Source organism: Sphaerodactylus townsendi, linkage group LG01 (genome assembly GCF_021028975.2).
Source record: "Sphaerodactylus townsendi isolate TG3544 linkage group LG01, MPM_Stown_v2.3, whole genome shotgun sequence".
Taxonomy (NCBI): Eukaryota; Metazoa; Chordata; class Lepidosauria; order Squamata; family Sphaerodactylidae; genus Sphaerodactylus; species Sphaerodactylus townsendi.
Genome location: NC_059425.1, coordinates 186,845,069 through 186,863,310, shown reverse-complemented (window position 1 = coordinate 186,863,310; position 18,242 = coordinate 186,845,069). Strand labels below are relative to the sequence as shown.

At 49.0% G+C, this 18,242-nt stretch overlaps 2 protein-coding genes across 4 annotated transcripts in view; one reads left to right on the top strand and one right to left on the bottom strand.

The window, feature by feature from the left end:
* Window positions 1-18,242, bottom strand: part of LOC125438210 (phosphatidylinositol 4-phosphate 5-kinase type-1 gamma-like) — a 118,524-nt gene that overhangs the window by 34,895 nt on the left and 65,387 nt on the right.
* Window positions 1,174-9,843, top strand: LG01H19orf25 (linkage group 01 C19orf25 homolog). Of its 3 annotated transcripts, none has more exons than XM_048501595.1 (3): window positions 1,174-1,228; window positions 4,666-4,828; window positions 8,288-9,843. In XM_048501595.1, the coding sequence occupies exons 2-3, from the start codon at window positions 4,693-4,695 to the stop codon at window positions 8,554-8,556; spliced, it is 405 nt and encodes a 134-aa protein (XP_048357552.1). In that variant the 5' UTR covers window positions 1,174-1,228; window positions 4,666-4,692; the 3' UTR covers window positions 8,557-9,843. The 3 variants fall into 3 exon arrangements, with proteins under 3 accessions (XP_048357552.1, XP_048357558.1, XP_048357567.1); XM_048501601.1 differs by lacking the exon at window positions 1,174-1,228 and adding an exon at window positions 1,234-1,338; XM_048501610.1 differs by lacking the exon at window positions 1,174-1,228 and adding an exon at window positions 1,260-1,379.

The following is an 18,242-nucleotide window of genomic DNA, read 5'->3' as shown; positions in this document are numbered from 1 at the left end:
GTTGGCCTTCATTACAATTCGAGCCTCACCCAGAGGCCTAGGAAGTTGTAATGTAGTATTGGTGCGGATCCCAGCAGGGCTGCCTTCTGAATTTGACAGATGTTAATTTTGTCAATTCGAAGATGTTTCAAGTGCTGCCCTAGTGTTTTTGGGATGGCGCCCAGCGTGCCGATTACCACTGGGACGACCTCAGCTGGCTTGTGCCACAGACGCTGAAGCTCGATTTCCAAATCGCGGTATCTAGTGACCTTCTCATGTTCTATGATTATTATTATTGTTGTTGTTGTAGATTTCACAGCTGCCGGATCTTTAGCTTTTTATTATTATTACTATTATTACTATTACTATTATTACTATTATTATATCCAGGGGAGGGCAATGCTCTAATGGGGGTGGGTATTTTAAAAGCTAGGGGTGTTCCAGCGGGACTCTTGCAGACACCACCTGGCATCCTCAAAGGGGGTGGAAGCGAAAGTTTAAGCGGCTTCCAGTTCCCCATTGACCAAGAAAAACAACCAAGCCACGCTCTTAAGCCAACAGATCGAGGGGGTTTGCTTGCCATACACTTCCTCGCATGCAATACGCACGTGTCATATATATGCACATGAAATGCAACATTTAGGACGCCAGTGCCCATCTTTGCAAGGCATAAAACTTATTCAGGAGAAAACAAAAAGATATGCAAAACGCATGGCATAAAATCGCCTTCTTTTCCACTCAATGCTCTGGCTGTTCGTAAAATTATGGGCTGCTGGGTTTCCTTTCTTGTCGAAGTGAGTTCAGTTTAACCCGTCTGCAGTCCGCTTGACCAGTCCGCGAAAGCCTCTTCCAGCTACTCCTTGGAGTCGGGGTTTACGACCGGACTAGCTAATTCTGGATTTTGTTTAGGATAATTTCTGAAAAAGTACACATTGCTAAAAAAAAAAAAACTTCCTCACTAGCAATGAAGAAAAAAAAATCATATTCAAGTAGCTGCACAAACAAGGGACACTTCTGGTCCCCAGGACCCCACCCGCCTAGGTTTTGGGCCATCTGCCCCGCAAATGGGCGGTGTTGAATGGGAACCGGAAGTGCGGGGCACTTGATGTTAGGCATTGCCTTTTGGTACCTCTGCGGAGGGTGGAGTTAAAGAGCTGGGGCGAGGGCGGGGCCAAGATAGGGCGTGGCTTAGCGGGGGAGGAGGAGTCAAGTGGCGGACAGGAGGAGGAGGAGGAGGGCGGAAGAGCAGGTGAGGAAGAAAAGGAGGGGGGCAAATTGGGGGGAGCATGTAGGAGAGCCGGGTACCCCCCCCCGAAGAGGCTTGGTGTGGGGCAGCCAGTGGGGATCCCCCAGAGCCACGTAGGCATGAGAGTCTGCATTTGGGGAAGGGGCGTAAAGAGGTGCAGTTAAAGATGGGGAGACTTAATGATGTTAAGTGGGACGGATGGTCGATGGTGTGTGTGGGGTGGGGGGCTCAGGTTAGAGGGGTTAGTTCTGGGGGGGGGGCGCGATTAGGGGAGGGGGCCCAAATAAGAGATCTGGCAGAATGAGGGGAAGTGGATGTTTGGGGGGTGGGGGGGAGTTCAGCTTAGTCCACTCTCCATTCTCCAAACCTGCCTCCCAGATACAAGGGATGGGTGCTAAAAGGCAGCAAATTATGCCAAGCATGGAGTGGGGGGGGGGGGGGGCGCAGTGGGGTGAGACAGAGGCCAGGTGTGGGGGGGGGGGGGGGGGGGGGGGGGGGGGGGGGGGGGGGGGGGGGGGGGGGGGGGGGGCAAGGTGGCAGCTTGCTAAGGGAGGGATTGCCTTTTGATAGAATCAGAGAGTGGGCATTTAGGGGTAAGAGCCGCACGCGAACCAAACTGGGCGCCTGTTGTGGATAGCCAGCCTGGCACACAAATCGGGGGGTGGGGGAATCCGTGGCAAATGAAGGGGAGGAACTTTCCATTTGCAGGCAGTCATTTGCAGGGCTGTTGTCGGGCAGGGAAGAAAGGTGGAGGAGGGTGTCCTTTTCGGAAAGGCTTTGTGCAGGTGGGGGGTCTCCTTGCATTGGGGTGGGTGTGGTATCTGCAGAACAGATGCATGTGCCCAGTGTACGGTCTCTCCCCCCCCCCCCAATCTTCTTTCTGCATGCGTGTTGCATAGCCAGCCTTTGCTTAGAAGGACTGCAGAATCGGCGCTGAACATTCTGGAATCCGGTGCAGATGGAGAGGCTAGCTGTGCTGTCCGGCCTGGAAAACGGGGAAGGGGAGGGGGGAGTCAAATATATACATATAGCAGGCTCATCCTCCCCCCACCCCGAAAAAAATATTCCCCCGGAATGTCTCCCTCCTTCTCAGATGAAGTAAAATTCTACAGCAGGGACACCCACCCATCTCCAAGCGAGCAGCTTAATTTCAACGATGAAACGTGGGACTCGAAAGATGCAAAATCCCTGCAATAGATTTACTTAACATAACTCCCCCCCCCTTTAATTAAATACTAATTGCTTCCCCACTCCTGCAGCAAGATTATGATGATACAGTGGGCTTTTTGACTGTGTTTTCTAGCCCCTCCCCTCTGCTGCAAATGGATTTTTGGACGCTGACGGGATGGCGGGAGGGTAACGTCTGCCAGTTAACAGTTCAGTGGAAATGTACTTTCACCGGTATGACAGAGCAGAGGCCTCACGGTTTTTAGGGACCCATTTGGCAAAGAATAAGAACATAAGAACATAAGAACATAAGAACTAGCCTGCTGGATCAGACCAGAGTCCATCTAGTCCAGCATTCTGCTACTCGCAGTGGCCCACCAGGTGCCTTTGGGAGCTCACGTGCAGGATGTGAAAGCAAGGGCCTTCTGCTGCTGCTGCTCCTGAGCACCTGGTCTGCTAAGGCATTAGCAATCTGAGATCAAGGAGGATCAAGATTGGTAGCCATAGATTGACTTCTCCTCCATAAATCTGTCCAAGCCCTTTTTAAAGCTATCCAGGTGGTAAGCCATCACCACCTCCTGTGGCAGCATATTCAAACACCAATCACCGTTAAGTGAAGAGTGTTTCCTTTTATTAGTCCCTATGCTTCCCCAGCATTTTCAATGAATGCCCTGGTTCTAATTATTGTGAGAAAGAGAAAAATTTCTCTCTGTCAACGTGCATACCCATGCATGGTATAGACTTCAATCCTTATCCCCCTCAGGCGTCTCCTCTCCAAACTAAAAAAGTTCCCAAGCGCTGCAGCCTCTCCCTCCCATGGGAAGGTGCTCCCAATCCCCTTCAATCATCCCACCGTTGCTCTTCTCTGCACTTTTCTATCTCTCCGATATCCTTTTTTGGATGTGGCGACCAGAACTGAACACAGTACTCCAAGTGCGGTCGCACCACGGCTTTATATAAGGGCATGACAATCTTTGCAGTTTTATTCTCAATTCCTTTCCTAATTATCCCCAGCATAGAGTTTGCCTTTTTCACCGCTGCCATGCATTGAGTTGACATTCCCATGGAACTATCAACTAAGACGCCCAAATGGTGATGGTGATCTCTTGTTGCCCAATTCTTGAGCTTGCCATAGAGATGTATAATACTGTGCTACAGTCATCGGGATTTCTAACTGCATGAAACGTGGGTAAATATCAGGCTTTCCCGTTTGCTCCAGTTTTGTGAATTGCCAACGGCTGTTGGCGAAACAAGGTTTTCAGTTTCTGCATGGCTTCGTTTAGCACCTGCCTTTCGTTTTGGATGAAGCAAAGTTTCTAGCCCTCAAGGCTGCATGTTTAGAGTTTGACCGTGAGTGGGTGATGCCAAGAGAAATCTTAAGATAAAGTGGGATTTTCAGTGTTCAGGCTTCAGTGTTCAGGATTGACGCTGCCCTATTTCTCAGGGCACCTGGTGATCTATGGTCGCCTGGAGATAATTTTGCTTCCAGGAGAACTCCGGGTCAAGCAAGTGTAGAATAAACGATACAAAGAGATCAACGTTTGGTTGCATAATTTACACAGGCTGTAGAACTGACTTGTCACAAAGTTCTTGACGTTCTTGTTATGTTTGTACAATCATAGAGTTGGAAGGGACTACAAGGGTCATTGAGTCCAGCCCCCTGCCACGAAGGGGCCATCCTGCCTCTGTTTTAAAACCTTCAAAGAAGGAGACTCCGCTACTCTCTGAGGCAGCGTATTCCAGTGTCCAACAGCCCGTACTGTCTGGAAGTTCTTCCTAAGATTTCGGTGGAATCTCTTTTCCCATAGTTTGAATCCATTACTTCGTATCCTAGTCTATGGAGCAGCAGAAAACAAGGTTGCTCCCTCTTCAACATGACATCCCTTCAGATATTTAAACATGGCTATCATGTTATCCCATAACCTTCTCTTCTCCAAAATAAACATACCTAGCTCCCTAAGCCGCTGCTCATAGGGTTTGGAATTTGTGTGTGGTGCTGCATCCTAAAATATGTTGGGTTCAACATAATGTAGAAGATCCATTTTTTCCCTTTTACCATTATGGTCTCCCGGGTCGATCCATCAGGGCTACCTCGACACTCCGGAATACACTCTCTCTGGAAGCTTTGTAAAGTTTGATCCTGAGAAGGGTTCAGAAGGTGAAATCCATCCTGGTGTTGGGAAATAATGCTGGTTGAAGGAGCAACTCTCACCTGAACACATCTCTAACCTGCTCCCCATATTTTCCTGTCGCCCCCTCTTTTTTCTTTCCAGTGCCCCCCTGGCATCTGTTTCTGAGCAATGACCTCCAAGGCTAAGAAGCGAGTGGTTCTGCCCACACGGCCTGAACCCCCCAACACCGAACAGATCCTGGAGGATGTCCAGCGAGCCCAGCCCAACGATCCAGTCTTTGTCCTCCTGGTAGAACCCAGTGAAGGTACCAGAATACGTTCATCTTTGCATCACAGGCTTTGCTGAGCAAATGCTACCGTGTTTCCCCGAAAATAAGACAGTGTCTTATATTAATTTTTGCTCCCCAAGATGCGCCATGTCTTATTTTCAGGGGATGTCTTCTTTTTCCGCTCCACAGCTGCATGCTCTGGTGTTGTTTGATGGGCATGCGTCCAAACAAAAACTTTGCTATGTCTTACTTTCGGGGGATGCTTTATATTTAGCACTTCAGCAAGACCTCTACTATGTCTTATTTTCAGAGGATGTCTTATTTTCGGGGAAACAAATTGCAGGAGGTTTGAAGGCGGGGTGCGCTCTTGGTTCTATGCTTTGGACTGCTTCTGAGACAGCTAGGTCTGTGCCTTAACTGACTAAGAAGTTTGGTGCCCTAGAGCTCTCAGATGTTCATGGACTGACAAATCCCATATTACCAGCATGGCCAATTAGCCATGCTGGTAGAAACTGATAAGGAATTGCTCGATCCATGGCTATCTGGAAACTCTGGATGAACCCTGTTTAGGCGGCTCAGGTCCCCTTTATCAGATAGCCAGAGCTTTAAACTTAGTAGGTCAAAAAATCTTGCTGATCTCAAACTAGGGCTGCCGATTCTGGCTTAGGAGACTTCTGGAGATTTTGGGAAGGCGGAGTCTGTGGAGGGGAGGGGCCTCAGTAGGGATGTGATGTCGTAGACCCGCCTTTCCCCTTTTGACGCTGCCCTATTTCTCAGGGGAACTGATCTTTGTCTCCTGGAGATACTTTTTCTTCCAGGAGAACTCCACGTCCCACCTGGTTTTGAATCCAGTAGCACCTTGGAGACCAAGATTTTCAGGGTTTCCTTTTTAAAATGTATATAAAGTCTTTATTAAATTATTTGAAAGGAATACATACATACATACATACATACATACATACATACATACATACATACATACATACATACATACATACATACATACATACCTGTTTCCTGGTATAAGACATCCCTGAAAATAGAAGGCGTAGTGGAGGTTTTGCTGAAGTCTGAAATATAAGGCATCCCAGTAGTATTAGCAAAGTTTTTTTTGTTTGGAAACTGTGACAGACAGAACACAGAAAAATAAGACATCCCCTGAAAATAAGACATAGCACATCTTTGGGAGCAAAAATTAATATAAGACACTGTCTTATTTTCGGGGAAACACAGTACATACATACAAATAAGATGAGCACACATTCAAGAAGAAAAAGAAAAAGTCACACTTGATTAATATTGTACAGATATTTTGACCTCCATCTTCACATCCGAGAAATGATTATCTTATATTCTGTCTATCTAGTACAGTGGTGGCGAACCTTTGGCCCTCCAGATGTTATGAACTACAATTCCCATCAGATGGGGTGGTCCACTCTTTTATCTGGAATACAAGGGCTCCTCCCTATCGTCTAGTATATATCATATGCATATAATACCATCTAAAAATGGGGAGGGGGAGGGGGAAGGGTGTGAAGACTTCACCAGTATCCACACTTCATTTGAAAACTTAAAACACTTGTGAGAGTAAATTGAGCCATATGTTCCTTCCATAAATATAACCAGGAAACCATTTTCTCACACATTTTTCTAACGGGCTTTCTTTCATCATTTTAGTTTATCTGATTCAGTGTGCTCCCGTTTTCACGGTTTTCAACGTCAATGCTCCTCAACCCCAAAATCTTCTCACTCTCTACAGCAGAGGTGTTGAACTCACTAGTGACGAGGGCCAGATATGAAATAAGTATGACTTGGTTGGGCTGGGCCCTGGGAGCGAGGTGGTTTAGCTCCCAATTGGAGCCTTTCAGCGAGATTCTGACACTGGGGGAGGAGGAAGGCTGGCTTGCCAGGTCGGGTGGGAGCAAAGGGGCACCTGAACTTGTGAAGCCGGCAGTGGGCTTACCAGGCCAGAACAGCTCTGGGGGAGGTAGTCAGCACTGGGGGTGGGTTGTCTTGGCCAGTTCACAGACCTGATAAGTCCATGGTGGCGAACCTATGGCACTCCAGATGTTTGCAGACTACAATTCCCATCAACTCCTGCCGGCATGGCCAATTGGCCATGCTGATAGGGGCTGATGGGAATTGTAGTTCATGAACATTTGGACTGCCATAGGTTTTCCACCACTGTGATAAGTCCTCTTAAGCAGCAGTGGTAGTGGTTAAGAGCATTCTAATCCTAGGAGGTGGGTTTGGGTTCCAGCTCTGCCAACCCCAGGCTGTGGAGGCTTATCTGGGAATTCAGATTATGCAATGCTTGGCTCCCCACACCGCATCCCAGCTGGGTGACCTTGGGCTAGTCACAGCTTTTCGGCGCTCTCTCAACCCCACCTACCTCACAGGGTGTTTGTTGTGAGGGGGGAAGGGCAAGGAGATTGGAAGCCCCTTTGAGTCTCCTCCAGGAGAGAAAAGGGGGATATAAAACCAAACTCTTCTTCTTCTTCTGTTCTTAAGGGGGCAGACACGGCCCCTGAGCCACATACTTGACACCCCTGCTGTACTAAGTTATTGGACTCAAATCTAGCTGATTTGCTGCAGCCCAACATGGCTACCCTCAAAAAGAGGCCCCACCTAGTTCAAAACCCAGTGAAAAGACGGTGGTGATCTTGCTCAGTGCTGGTGGTGGCTTGGGACCTCCCCTCAACTCCCAGATCAAGGCAAGCGCCATAGGTGCTGATAAGCCAGAAGTGTGTCAACTCTGGCGCTTCAGCTGTTTACGGACTACAATTCCCATCAGCCCCTGCCCATTCATGTGCCATGAACTCATGTGTCCATGAACATCTAGGCCAGAGTTGGATACCCTAGGAAACAGGGCTTTCCCACTACAGAAGGGAGCCAGGGATGCTTCGGTTCCCTTCGGTGGAGAGATGATTCAGGCTGTCCCCACAGCAACTGGAGTTGGCCCTGGAACGAGCTAAGTGGGCGGGATCATCTTGGTGCCTGTTTGGCTCCGCCCGGTGTGATTGGCTTGTGTTATGGCGGAAGCGGGGCGTTCTTTTTTTGCACAGTGTTTGGTTTACAGTTACATGCGCTTTCTGCCCACCACGACTCTCCGTTCTGCGCGTACCACAAAAGCGGCCATTGATTGGTTGAGCGGCTGTGGTGGCGTTTCGATGCTTCCCACTTGAAGCGAGGCGGAATCGACCTTGTTCCGGCAGAAAAGTGTAGTTCCTAACTGCGACAAGGACATTCGCCAGTTCGGGCGGTGGGGGTGGGGGTGGGGCTGAGACAAAACAATGTTGAGCTCGGTGGCAGTGGGGATTCACTGAGGCAAACCTCGGTCGAAACCAGTTCAACTCTGTCAGTGGGGAAAGCCCCCTTGAGTTGTTCCTAATGTCAACCCTATTGCTGATCATACAGCAGAGTGGGTGAGGTCTCGACTGAGCTCTCTCTCTCTCTCTCCTTCTCCCCACCCCCCTGTTCCGTAGTAACATGTAGACTTGCCTGCTCCAGTCAGAGCGAGACCGGAGGCCAAGAGGGAGCGCCTCTATCGGCTGACCCAGTCCTACGTGGAGATGAACCACCGCTTGCAGAAAGCCTGCAGCCTGCTCAAGGAGAAATGCGAGGAGCTGAAACTGGCGGGCGCGAGCCTGGAGCAGGGCATCCTGGAGATGAAGCAGAGGGACGCTTGGCAGACCCTGGCCATTCAGATTGGGGATACAAGGCGAGGCGGTTCAGAGGTGCCTCTCATCTGTCGTATTGCTTGAGCCCTACCGGACTTATTAATGACGACTGTACATTTTTTTTTCCGAATCTCACGCATGCGTACGCTGTACATCTCAACACTGTGTATGGGTTTTTCCGCTGTTGTTCTGTGACGACATGCCCAAATCCAGCCGTCGCCATGAGCCCCATGAAGATTGAAACGTCACCGCTGTGTTTGCCCCGGAGATGCAGGATCACGTAGAGAGGCTGTTCCAATTTTTTTTTTTTTTTACTTCTATGGTGTTTGCTCTCAGTCCCGTGCAGGTCTTTCATGGCTGCCCTCCCTTCTCCTACTTTGCACAGACTTAAAACAAAATGCCTCTGTTGAAAGAAACCCGGACACTTTCCAAAGTTTCTCATACTTCAGACTTGGGCAAGTGAACTAGCTTCCTGGTTTGGCTGAAATCTCCAGCAGCTGCTGCAATGGCTGTAATGTCTCCATCTTCCTGCACATTCCTCTATGATTTCTCCCTCTGGTACTGCCTGGAAGACGACCCCATTGCCACCTCCATAGGCGAGATGCTCACGCAGCAAGGTTTCCGCGGTTGTATCGAGCATCAGGATCGCGTGTGAAGCGGCCTGTAAATTAGCCTCCAGCCCGGTGGAGGTTATCCAAAACCAACCAGCGTGTACATCATTCTCCTGACGTCTTTCGCTTTCGGTGGCGACCCTTGGTGTGGTGTGAAGTGGTGGAACCTTCTCCACACGATACAGCAGGAGGGAACCAAAGTCATCCCCGTTTATGTGGACGTCAGCCGCGAGCAGGTGCCCTTGGCTTTGAGACATCTGAGCGGACTCGAATACGACAGTCGTTTCTTTCAAGAGAGGCTTCTGCAGAGCTTGCGGCAGAGCAGGCCACGAACAGGGGCCCGGACGTCTCGCCGCCACCACCAACGCTAACAGCAGGGTTCACTTCTGACGACTCTCGGCAGCTGCATGGTGGGAGGGGTGGGGGTGAGCACGGCGGTTTCGTTTCGGCTCCTGTCCCGCCTGGAAATGATTCGTGGTGGATTTGTTTGGTGTTTTGACGTAGGCCCCCATTGTGACATTGGTTGGTAACTGTGAACGGATCCCACTAGATTTGTGCATAGAACTGAATTCATAAGAAGGATAAATACCTCCCCCCCCCCACCCCCCCCCAAAGTGGTAGGTGTATTGGGAGGGAAAGGGAGGGTTTGGGGTTTGTTGTATGGTTATTTGGAATTTAGTGTTGAGAGAAAAATCCAGGTCCGGAGGCTGCTGATAATCATCTGGTTTATTCAAGGGGAATCTTATTAAAAAGCAGTTTTGGACAATGCGATTAGCCGCTGTCTCCCTTTTGACCCGTGTCGGTGACATTTTGAAGTTGCCAGTGAGTTTGAAATCAGGCTTGCTTCTTCAACTGAGGCAACAAATCAGCAATAGGATGGACAACTGAGTCGCAAACAGTATTACGTCAACAGAGGAGGAATGATCTGATTGTTCAGAACAAGGTGGGCTGTTACGGCATCTTTATCTTCTCCCTTGAAGAGAAGAAAGTTTAGTTGCTGTCCCCTCTCTCCTGCGGAGACACAAAGGGGGCTGACAATCTCCTTGCCCTTCCCCTCACAACAAACACCCTGTGAGGTGGGTGGAAGCTGAGAAATCAGCTGTTGACTAGCGTTGTCACCAGCTGGCGTGTTATTATTGGGAGGGGCACAGGCTAATCTAATTCCCAGATAAGCCTCCACAGCTGAAGCGGCAGGCGGAGAATCAAACCGGTTCCTCAGATTGGTGCGAGCTCTTAACCTCCTACGCCACTGCTGCTCCTAAAGAAGTCATGCTGATATGCACGGCTCTCTCTTCCTCTGTTTTATCCTCACAATGCCCTCTTGAGGTAGGTCAGTGTAAGAGAATGATAGCCAACACAGTTTTTTTTTTTTTAAAAGCGGTAAACACATGCCAGCAATAAGAGTCACTCATCCTGGAAGTGGCGCTGAGTCTAAGATCCAGGGGTGTCCAAACTCCACCGGCCCTCCAGATGTTCATGAACTACAATTCCCCATCAGCCCCTCCCAGCATGAGCATTGGCTATACTGGCGGTGATGGGGTACTGATTCGATAACTATCTGGAGGATTTCTTAGTTGACACCTGTGGTCTAGATGATGCATGTAGTAATGGTTACAAAAAACAAAAACTCAGGACTGTAAAGAATTTCCCAGTTAGCGGAAGATCTAATTCTTCTAGAAAGTATCTTATGGTTACTGGTAATATTATAATTGTCCTGACCTAGAGGGTCCAGACTAGCCCGATCTTTCTCAGAAGCTAAGCAGCATCGGTCTTGGTCAGTACCTAGATGGGAGACCACCAAGGATGTCCAAAAGCAGACAATGGCAAACCACCTCTGTCACCTCCTGCCTTGAAAACCCTATGGCAGTGGTTCTCAACCTTCCTAATGCTATGACCCTTTCATACAGTTCGTCATGTTGTGGTGACCCCCAACCCTAACATTTATCAATTTTACAGATGGAGAACACTGATGCAGAGAGTCTTAGGCAGTGGTTCTCAACCTTCCTAATGCTGTGACCCTTTAATACAGTTCCTCATGTTGTGGTGACTAGCCTAACATTTATCCATTTACAGATGGAGAACACTGATGCAGAGAGTCTTAGGCGACCCTGTGAAGGTGTTCGGCCCCCAAAGGGTCGACCCGGGTCAGAACCACTGCCTATGGGGTTACCATGCTTCGGCATTATTTCACTGCATTTTCTGCCACACGCCCAGAATAGAATTAGTAGGTTTGGGTAACAATATCAGGTGACCCCAAGGTCTCCTAGGAGTATAGTTCCCATCAGGCCATTTTCAGCCTGTACTGTGAACAGGCCTTTTTTTCAGCCTGAAAAAGTTCTAGGAAAAGTAAAGGAACTAAGGTAAATGTGGAAAGGGGTGTGGCGGGGCGCTGCAGCTCTGCCACTCTGCAGCTCTGCCTTGTAGCTCTGCCACTGCCCAGCAGGCTTCATGTAGAGGAATGGGGAAACAAACCTGGTCCACCAGATAAGAGTCCGATGCTCATAATGAGTGGGGATCAGGCCGGTTCTTTGGGTGGAACTCCATCGGTCTAAACCACACTACACCACGCTGGCATCTTCAAGTAATGTGAGCATTCAGCCCAAAGTGTGGGTTGCAGTAGCAGGACTTTGCTTGTGTGGGTGGGAAAGCACCATTCTTGCTAGAATGGATCAAAGGTCTCCATCTCAGCAGGTTCACGAAATCTATCAACATCACCACAAAAGATCTTCCCCTCTCTCTGCCTTCTTTCCCGCCATCAGCGGACGACTGACCTGGGACCTCGGCTCCGTTTCGAAAGATGATCTCTCTCCAGGAGAGAAAGTTTGTTCTCACCCGTAAGTAACAGTCAGTAATTTACTATGTGCACCATGCAGGGGTCTGCAACCTGCGGCTCTCCATATGTTCATGGACTACAAATCCCATCAGCCCCTGCCATCATGGCCAATTGGGAATTGTAGTCCATGAGCCGCAGGTTGCAGACCCCGTATCGGATGCGGATGGGCATCCAATGAGCCCCTCTGCTGGGAGCCCATATAGCAGTGGTGGAGCCTGTACGAGATTGCTGAGGTGCTCAGAGCCCTCTCTGTGGCCCGCGAGCAAACAGTCCCATCTAGGCTGGCCTGGGCGGCTGTGTGATTATTAGCATTAAACTAAGACCTAGTTGGGAAGCAGGTGGTAACCCTGTTTGGCTTGCTGTCTAAACCCACTGATTTTCATGCTTGAAACAAAGTAGCGATCCTTTACCTGGGAATGGAAACAGTTGCTGGCAGGGCTTGCTTCTGGGAAGCCCCCCCCCTAGGTCGTGATTCACCCATTGGAAGAGTTACTTACGGTTTCGGCACCAACCACCAGCTGCCACCAAGCTTACTCCCAATGCTTGTACCTCGGGCCAAGCTGTTTCTAAACTAAAACCTCAATTATTCAGGTTAAATTGCCGTGTTGGCGTTGCGATAAATAAGTGGGTTTTAAGCTGCAATTTGGGCACTCGGTCTCGAAAAGGTTCGCTATCACTGCCATATAAGCAGGAAAGAGATTAGAAATGTAGAAATTTGCTTGAGTTTCAAAGGAAAACGGGTGCTGAGCAGTTCAGCATTTTCAGTAAGGTTACACGAAAGTAGAAAAAAACCAGTGGAATGAAAATAGGAATCAAGTCATACAACCGGGAATCTGAAAACCAAAGGTCACGTTTTATTATTGCTTTTAACTTGTTCCCGAAGAACTCCATAATCCTCGTGCAGTTTCCACTGATGTCTGAATTTAAGAAGTAAATAAAAAAATAAGCTAAAAACAATCCACACCTTGTTGCAGATTCTTACTCACTTATTTATTAAATTTATTAACCGCTTGCGTTTGGGGCGGGATGCTGTATTTCAGAGCCCTCCGACGGTAACTAAGCTCGGTCTTGAGAATACAAATGCAAAGACGAACTCCATTACCAAAGATGGCGTGGTGCCTGGCTAAGAGGTGACCCAAGAAATCATATTGGATCGTGGAAGTGAAGCGTACGGCCTGGGGACCGTATCTGGTCGGTGTGGACTTCTCCTCTGGCCCTGAAGCTGTTTATCAATTTCACAGCAGGAGTGCCGGAGCATTGAAACTGCAATGCAATTGCAGCACAAAGATTTCGCGCGCGCTTTCTGTTGTAGCGGACAACCCTAGTGAGTGGCCGCCAAATGGCCTTGATTGCCAAAATACTTGGATTTGTGTATGAAACAAGCGCTCTAGAGGCAAAATCAGAACCTCTTTTTTGTATTTTATTTTAGAAGAGGTTTGCCATCGCACCTGTAGGAGACTCAAAGGGGCGACGATATACTTGCTTGCCCTCTCGCAACAAACACCCTGTGAAATTGGAATTGGAGCTGAAGGCTCCAGAGGAAGCTGTGACTAGCCAAGGTCGCGCCCAGCTGGCGTGTGTGGGAGTGCACAGGCTAATCTGAATTCCCCAGATAAACCTCCACAGCTTAGGTGGCAGGAGCTGGGAATCAAACCGGAACCTCCAGATTAGATACAGCTCATAACCTCCCTACGCCGCACTGCTCCTTTTGATTTCTGGTGAGTGGACCTGTGTTATATAATGCCGGTGATATTGTTATGCCAATGAGTTTTAGTTTGATTGATTAGACTGCGTACCAATGAGGGGCCCGAGGAGTCCTCCATAGCAGGCCATTCCCAGACAAGGTTAGTGTCTCTACTGCAGGGTTCTTGTGGGTGCCACGACCACTAGATGCCTGCAAGACACCAGTGTTTTTAGGAAGCTGATGGAGAAACGGTGGAGCTTTTGCCAGTAAACCTTTGATTGGCTGTTGGAAATCAAATGATTGTGATTGCAGATTTTAAAACTCTTTGTAGTGGCTGCCCTGTACAAGGGTTGTCATTGTGTGATTGCGTGATTGCAATCCGCATTGACTGAAGGTGAAAGCTTTGCAGCTATTTTGCAGCTGAGACTTGTCCCCTTCTGGCGGCGTTTGGTTGGCTGTGTTGTAAGCAGTCAGAATTGCCAAAGTGCCTGCAGGCTCAAAAAGGCCGAGGACCTCTGTTTTGCTTACTTGCGAGACTCTGCAGGTATGCAAAGGTATATGACAGTGGTGGTGAACCTATGGCACATGTGCCAGAGGTGGCACTCGAAACCCTCTCTGGGGCATGCGCTGGCCCGGTTGTCGTAAGCAGAATGGAAAATCGCCCTTCTGAGCAAACCACTCGAGCGTGGTGAATCTTTGGCACTCCAGATGTTATGGTGCAAATTCCCATCAGCCCCTTCCAGCATGGCCAATTGGCTATGCTGGCAGGCTGATAGAAGTATGATCCCTGTTATCTGGAGATGTCCGCCACCACTATCCCCTAGAGATAATGATTCACCCATTTCTCTCCTATAGGAGACTCAAAGGGGCTGACAATCTCCTTGCCCTTCCCCCCACCACAACAAACACTCTGTGAGGTGGGTGGGGCAGGGTTCTACAATTACCATCAGCCCCTGCCTCCATGGCCAATTGGCCATGCTGTCAGGGGCTGATGGGAAGTAGTCCATGAACATCTGGACAGCCGCAGGTTACAGACCCCAGGACCATGGTGGCGAACCTTTGGCACTCCAGATGTTATGGACTACATTTCCCATCAGCCCCTGCCAGCATGGTCAATTGGCCATGCTGTAAAGAAGTTTGATAGTACCGTCCTGCTGTCGTGCAAGGGTTTGCTTACCCCAGGACTACCCAAGGTCCACTTGGCGAAATGCTGTGGGGTGCTGACTATCTGAATCCCAGATGAAGTCTCCCACAGCTCAGCTGACGGAAGCGGGGAATCAAACCCGGTTCCTCCAGATTAGGATGCACCTGCTCTTAACCACTACGCCACTGTAAAAGCCTTCTACCTTACATTAAGACAACCAAATCAATCCCAGCAGAGGGCATTTTTGAGTTCTCCAGAATTCCCATGTGTTTCATGTGACACTCATGGCATGATATGTGCATCAGGGGATGTTTGTATTTTCGTTGTGTGTGCACTATGACATTAAAGTTTATCTTATCTTTTTAGAACAAGCCAGCTGGATCAGACCAGAATTATGGTCCAGCTCTGCTGTGAGTGGCCTGCGGTGCCTTTGGGAGCTCACATTCAGGATGTGAAAGCAATGGCCTTCTGCGGCTGTTGCTCCCGAGCACCTGGTCTGTTAAGGCATTTGCAATCTCAGATCAAAGAGGATCAAGATTGGTAGCCATAGATCGACTTCTCCTCCGCCCGTCTGCTCCAAGCCCTTTTAAAGCTATCGGGCTAGTGGCCATCACACCTCCTGGCACGGCGGCATATTCCAAACACCAATCACACGTTGCGTGAAGAAGTGTTTCCTTTTATTAGTCCTAATTCTTCCCCCCAGCATTTTCAATGGATGCCCCCTGGTTCTAGTATTGTGAGAAAGAGAGAAAAATTTCTCTCTGTCAACATTTTCTACCCCATGCATAATTTTATAGACTTCAATCATATCCCCCCTCAGCCGTCTCCTCTCCAAACTAAAGAGTCCCTTATCTTATCTTGTCTTATCTCATGCCTGTTCCAGAAAGATGTAAAAGATTCTTTGCCGAAAGGGATCTTCGGAGATCACAAATTTTGCTTCGCAAATAGCCTAGAGATCTTTTTCTTATTATAGCAGCAAGTCAATTGCTTGGGGAAGCTTCGAATCCAAGCACGGAGGTTTCAGCTTCCCGTTGCTGCAGCAAGGAAGATAATCAGGCTGCGATCCTATACAGGCTTGCCTGGGAGTAAACCTTATTGAATATAGCAGGCTTTGCTTGTGAGTAGCTGAGTAAGAGTTACACTGCTATGGTACAGTCCCAAGAACACTGTCTGGGGGCAAACATATCTGAGTAGGTTCTTGGGTGCTGTGTGGTTTCCGGGCTGTATGGCCGTGTTCTAGCAGCATTCTCTCCTGACGTTTCGCCTGCATCTGTGGCTGGCATCTTCAGAGGATCTTATAGTAGGTTCTGTTTAGAATTGCTCTAGCCCAGGGGTTGGCAACCTTTACCACCCAAAGAGCCATTTGGAGTCGTTTTCCACGGCCCTGAAGATCAACTGAGCCGGAGAGGCGGCTCCACATGGAGCTGCCTCCGGTTTGGTCCCTCCACTCACCTTTCCTTCCAGCACTGGGAGGCGGAGGCGCCGGACAGGGAAACCCCCTCTGCCCGACGGAGCAGGCAGCCGCCTTCTCCATGGGGCAGAGGGGAATGGTGGCTGTGGGGATGGCAGACAGGGGATGGTGGCTGCTTTGGAAGGACATGCCCACAGTCCCCTTCAACCTCCAGGGGTCGGAGGGCAGCGTGGGCGTGTCCCTCCAGCCCTTCAGAGCAGTGCTGGAAGGAGAGATGAGTGGAGGGGACTCGAAAAGCAGCACCCTCATGCACGGAGCCGCCTCCGGTTCGGCCCCTCCACTCACCTTTCCTTCCAGCGATGCTCTCCGACCTGCAGGCCACGTGGAGCCGCAGTCTCAGGTTGAAAGAGCCGCATGCGGCTCTGGAGCCGCAGGTTGCAGACCCCTGCTCTAGCCTCTGTTTCCTGACTGATAATTCATGTACTGCCTGTTGTTGGCCTGTGCTGATCGTAGATATCTTCTACAGTTGCCAACTCTGGTTTGGGAAATTCCTAGATACTTGGGGGTGGACCCATGGGGAGGGGCTGGGAGGGGCCTCCAGAGGGATATGATGCCACACAGTACACCTTTCAAAGCAGCCATTTCTCCAGTGAAACTGATCACCGGAGATCAGTTGTAACTCAGGGAAAACTCCACGTTGAACTTGGAAGTTGGCAACTCTATCTACTTCTCAAAGGTGCTGCCTTTGTTATATGGCCGAGTCTGTCTGTTGTAAAAATTTACTTTTGGAGCCATTGACTACTAGATGGTGAATACAATAATACGTGGGAGACATGCAGAGGTCTTGGGAGAGGAGAAATCTCTCCCCCCTATACACATTAGCCCCCATACTTTCTGCTACTACTAATGTAGCCCCCCCCCCCCCAATCCTCTCTTATTGCTTCCCACAGCTCCCCCACCCTCATCCTCAAGTGTGACTTCATTCCCTCATATAAACATAAGAACATAAGAAAGCCTGCTGGATCAAACCAGAGTTCATCTAGTCCAGCACTCTGCTACTCGCAGTGGCCCACCAGGTGCCTTTGGGAGTTCACATGCAGGATGTGAAAGCAATGGCCTTCTGCTGCTGCTGCTGCTCCCAAGTACCTGGTATGGTAAGGCCTTTGCAATCTCAGATCAAGGAGGATCAAGATTGGTAGCCATAGATCGACTTCTCCTCCATAAATCTGTCCAAGCCCCTTTTAAAGCTATCCAGGTGAGTGGCCATCACCACCTCCTGTGGCAGCATATCCCAAACACCAATCACACGTTGTGTTAAGAAATGTTTCCTTTTATTAGTCCCAATTCTTCCCCCCAGCATTTTCAATGTAAAATCCTGGCTACATCCTCCTCCTACCTGTTGTCCGTGCTTACCCAGATGGTGAAATCCTTGGGTCCCAGCACGGGGTTTATAATCCAAATCACGCACTTGGAGGAAATAATTTTTTAAAGACAACTTAATGGCATGGCCACAGAATTCTTCCTAACTACAAAGTTACAAAGCATTCTTTTGAGTGTCATCTTTTTGAATACATGAACATATACACCTTTTTATATCATTTTACATGGTCTCGTTTCCCATCACTAACATGCCATAGCAACGCAATGCATCCAATCATCAACTGAAGCCTGCTTTCATAGGTCATATCCCACTTTGCATGTATAAAACTTGTTTTTCCAAAGACTTACAGCCTTAGCTCCTGATAAGCCTCAATGCTCAGCTGACTGGGACAGCTAAGATTTCTTGCTATTCTACTAACTCTTCTGTAAAATTCATTCTTGGCACTGAAAAAGATAAAAACAATGTTAGTCATACTAATAGGCAGATATTTCCTTTGCCCCTCACAGCCCCATGGCTTTCCTACTCATCTGTGTCCTTCCCAACCACCTGGTAGGGGTCACCCCCTTTGAATGCCGACTGAGACCTTGAAAGATTACCTTGCAAAATCTCAGCTGCCATTTTAGGTTGCCTAGACAACCACAAAGGACATAGCTAAGGGTCCCCATTTCCTTTTTTTATAATCTTCTGCGGAATTTGCTAAAGGACT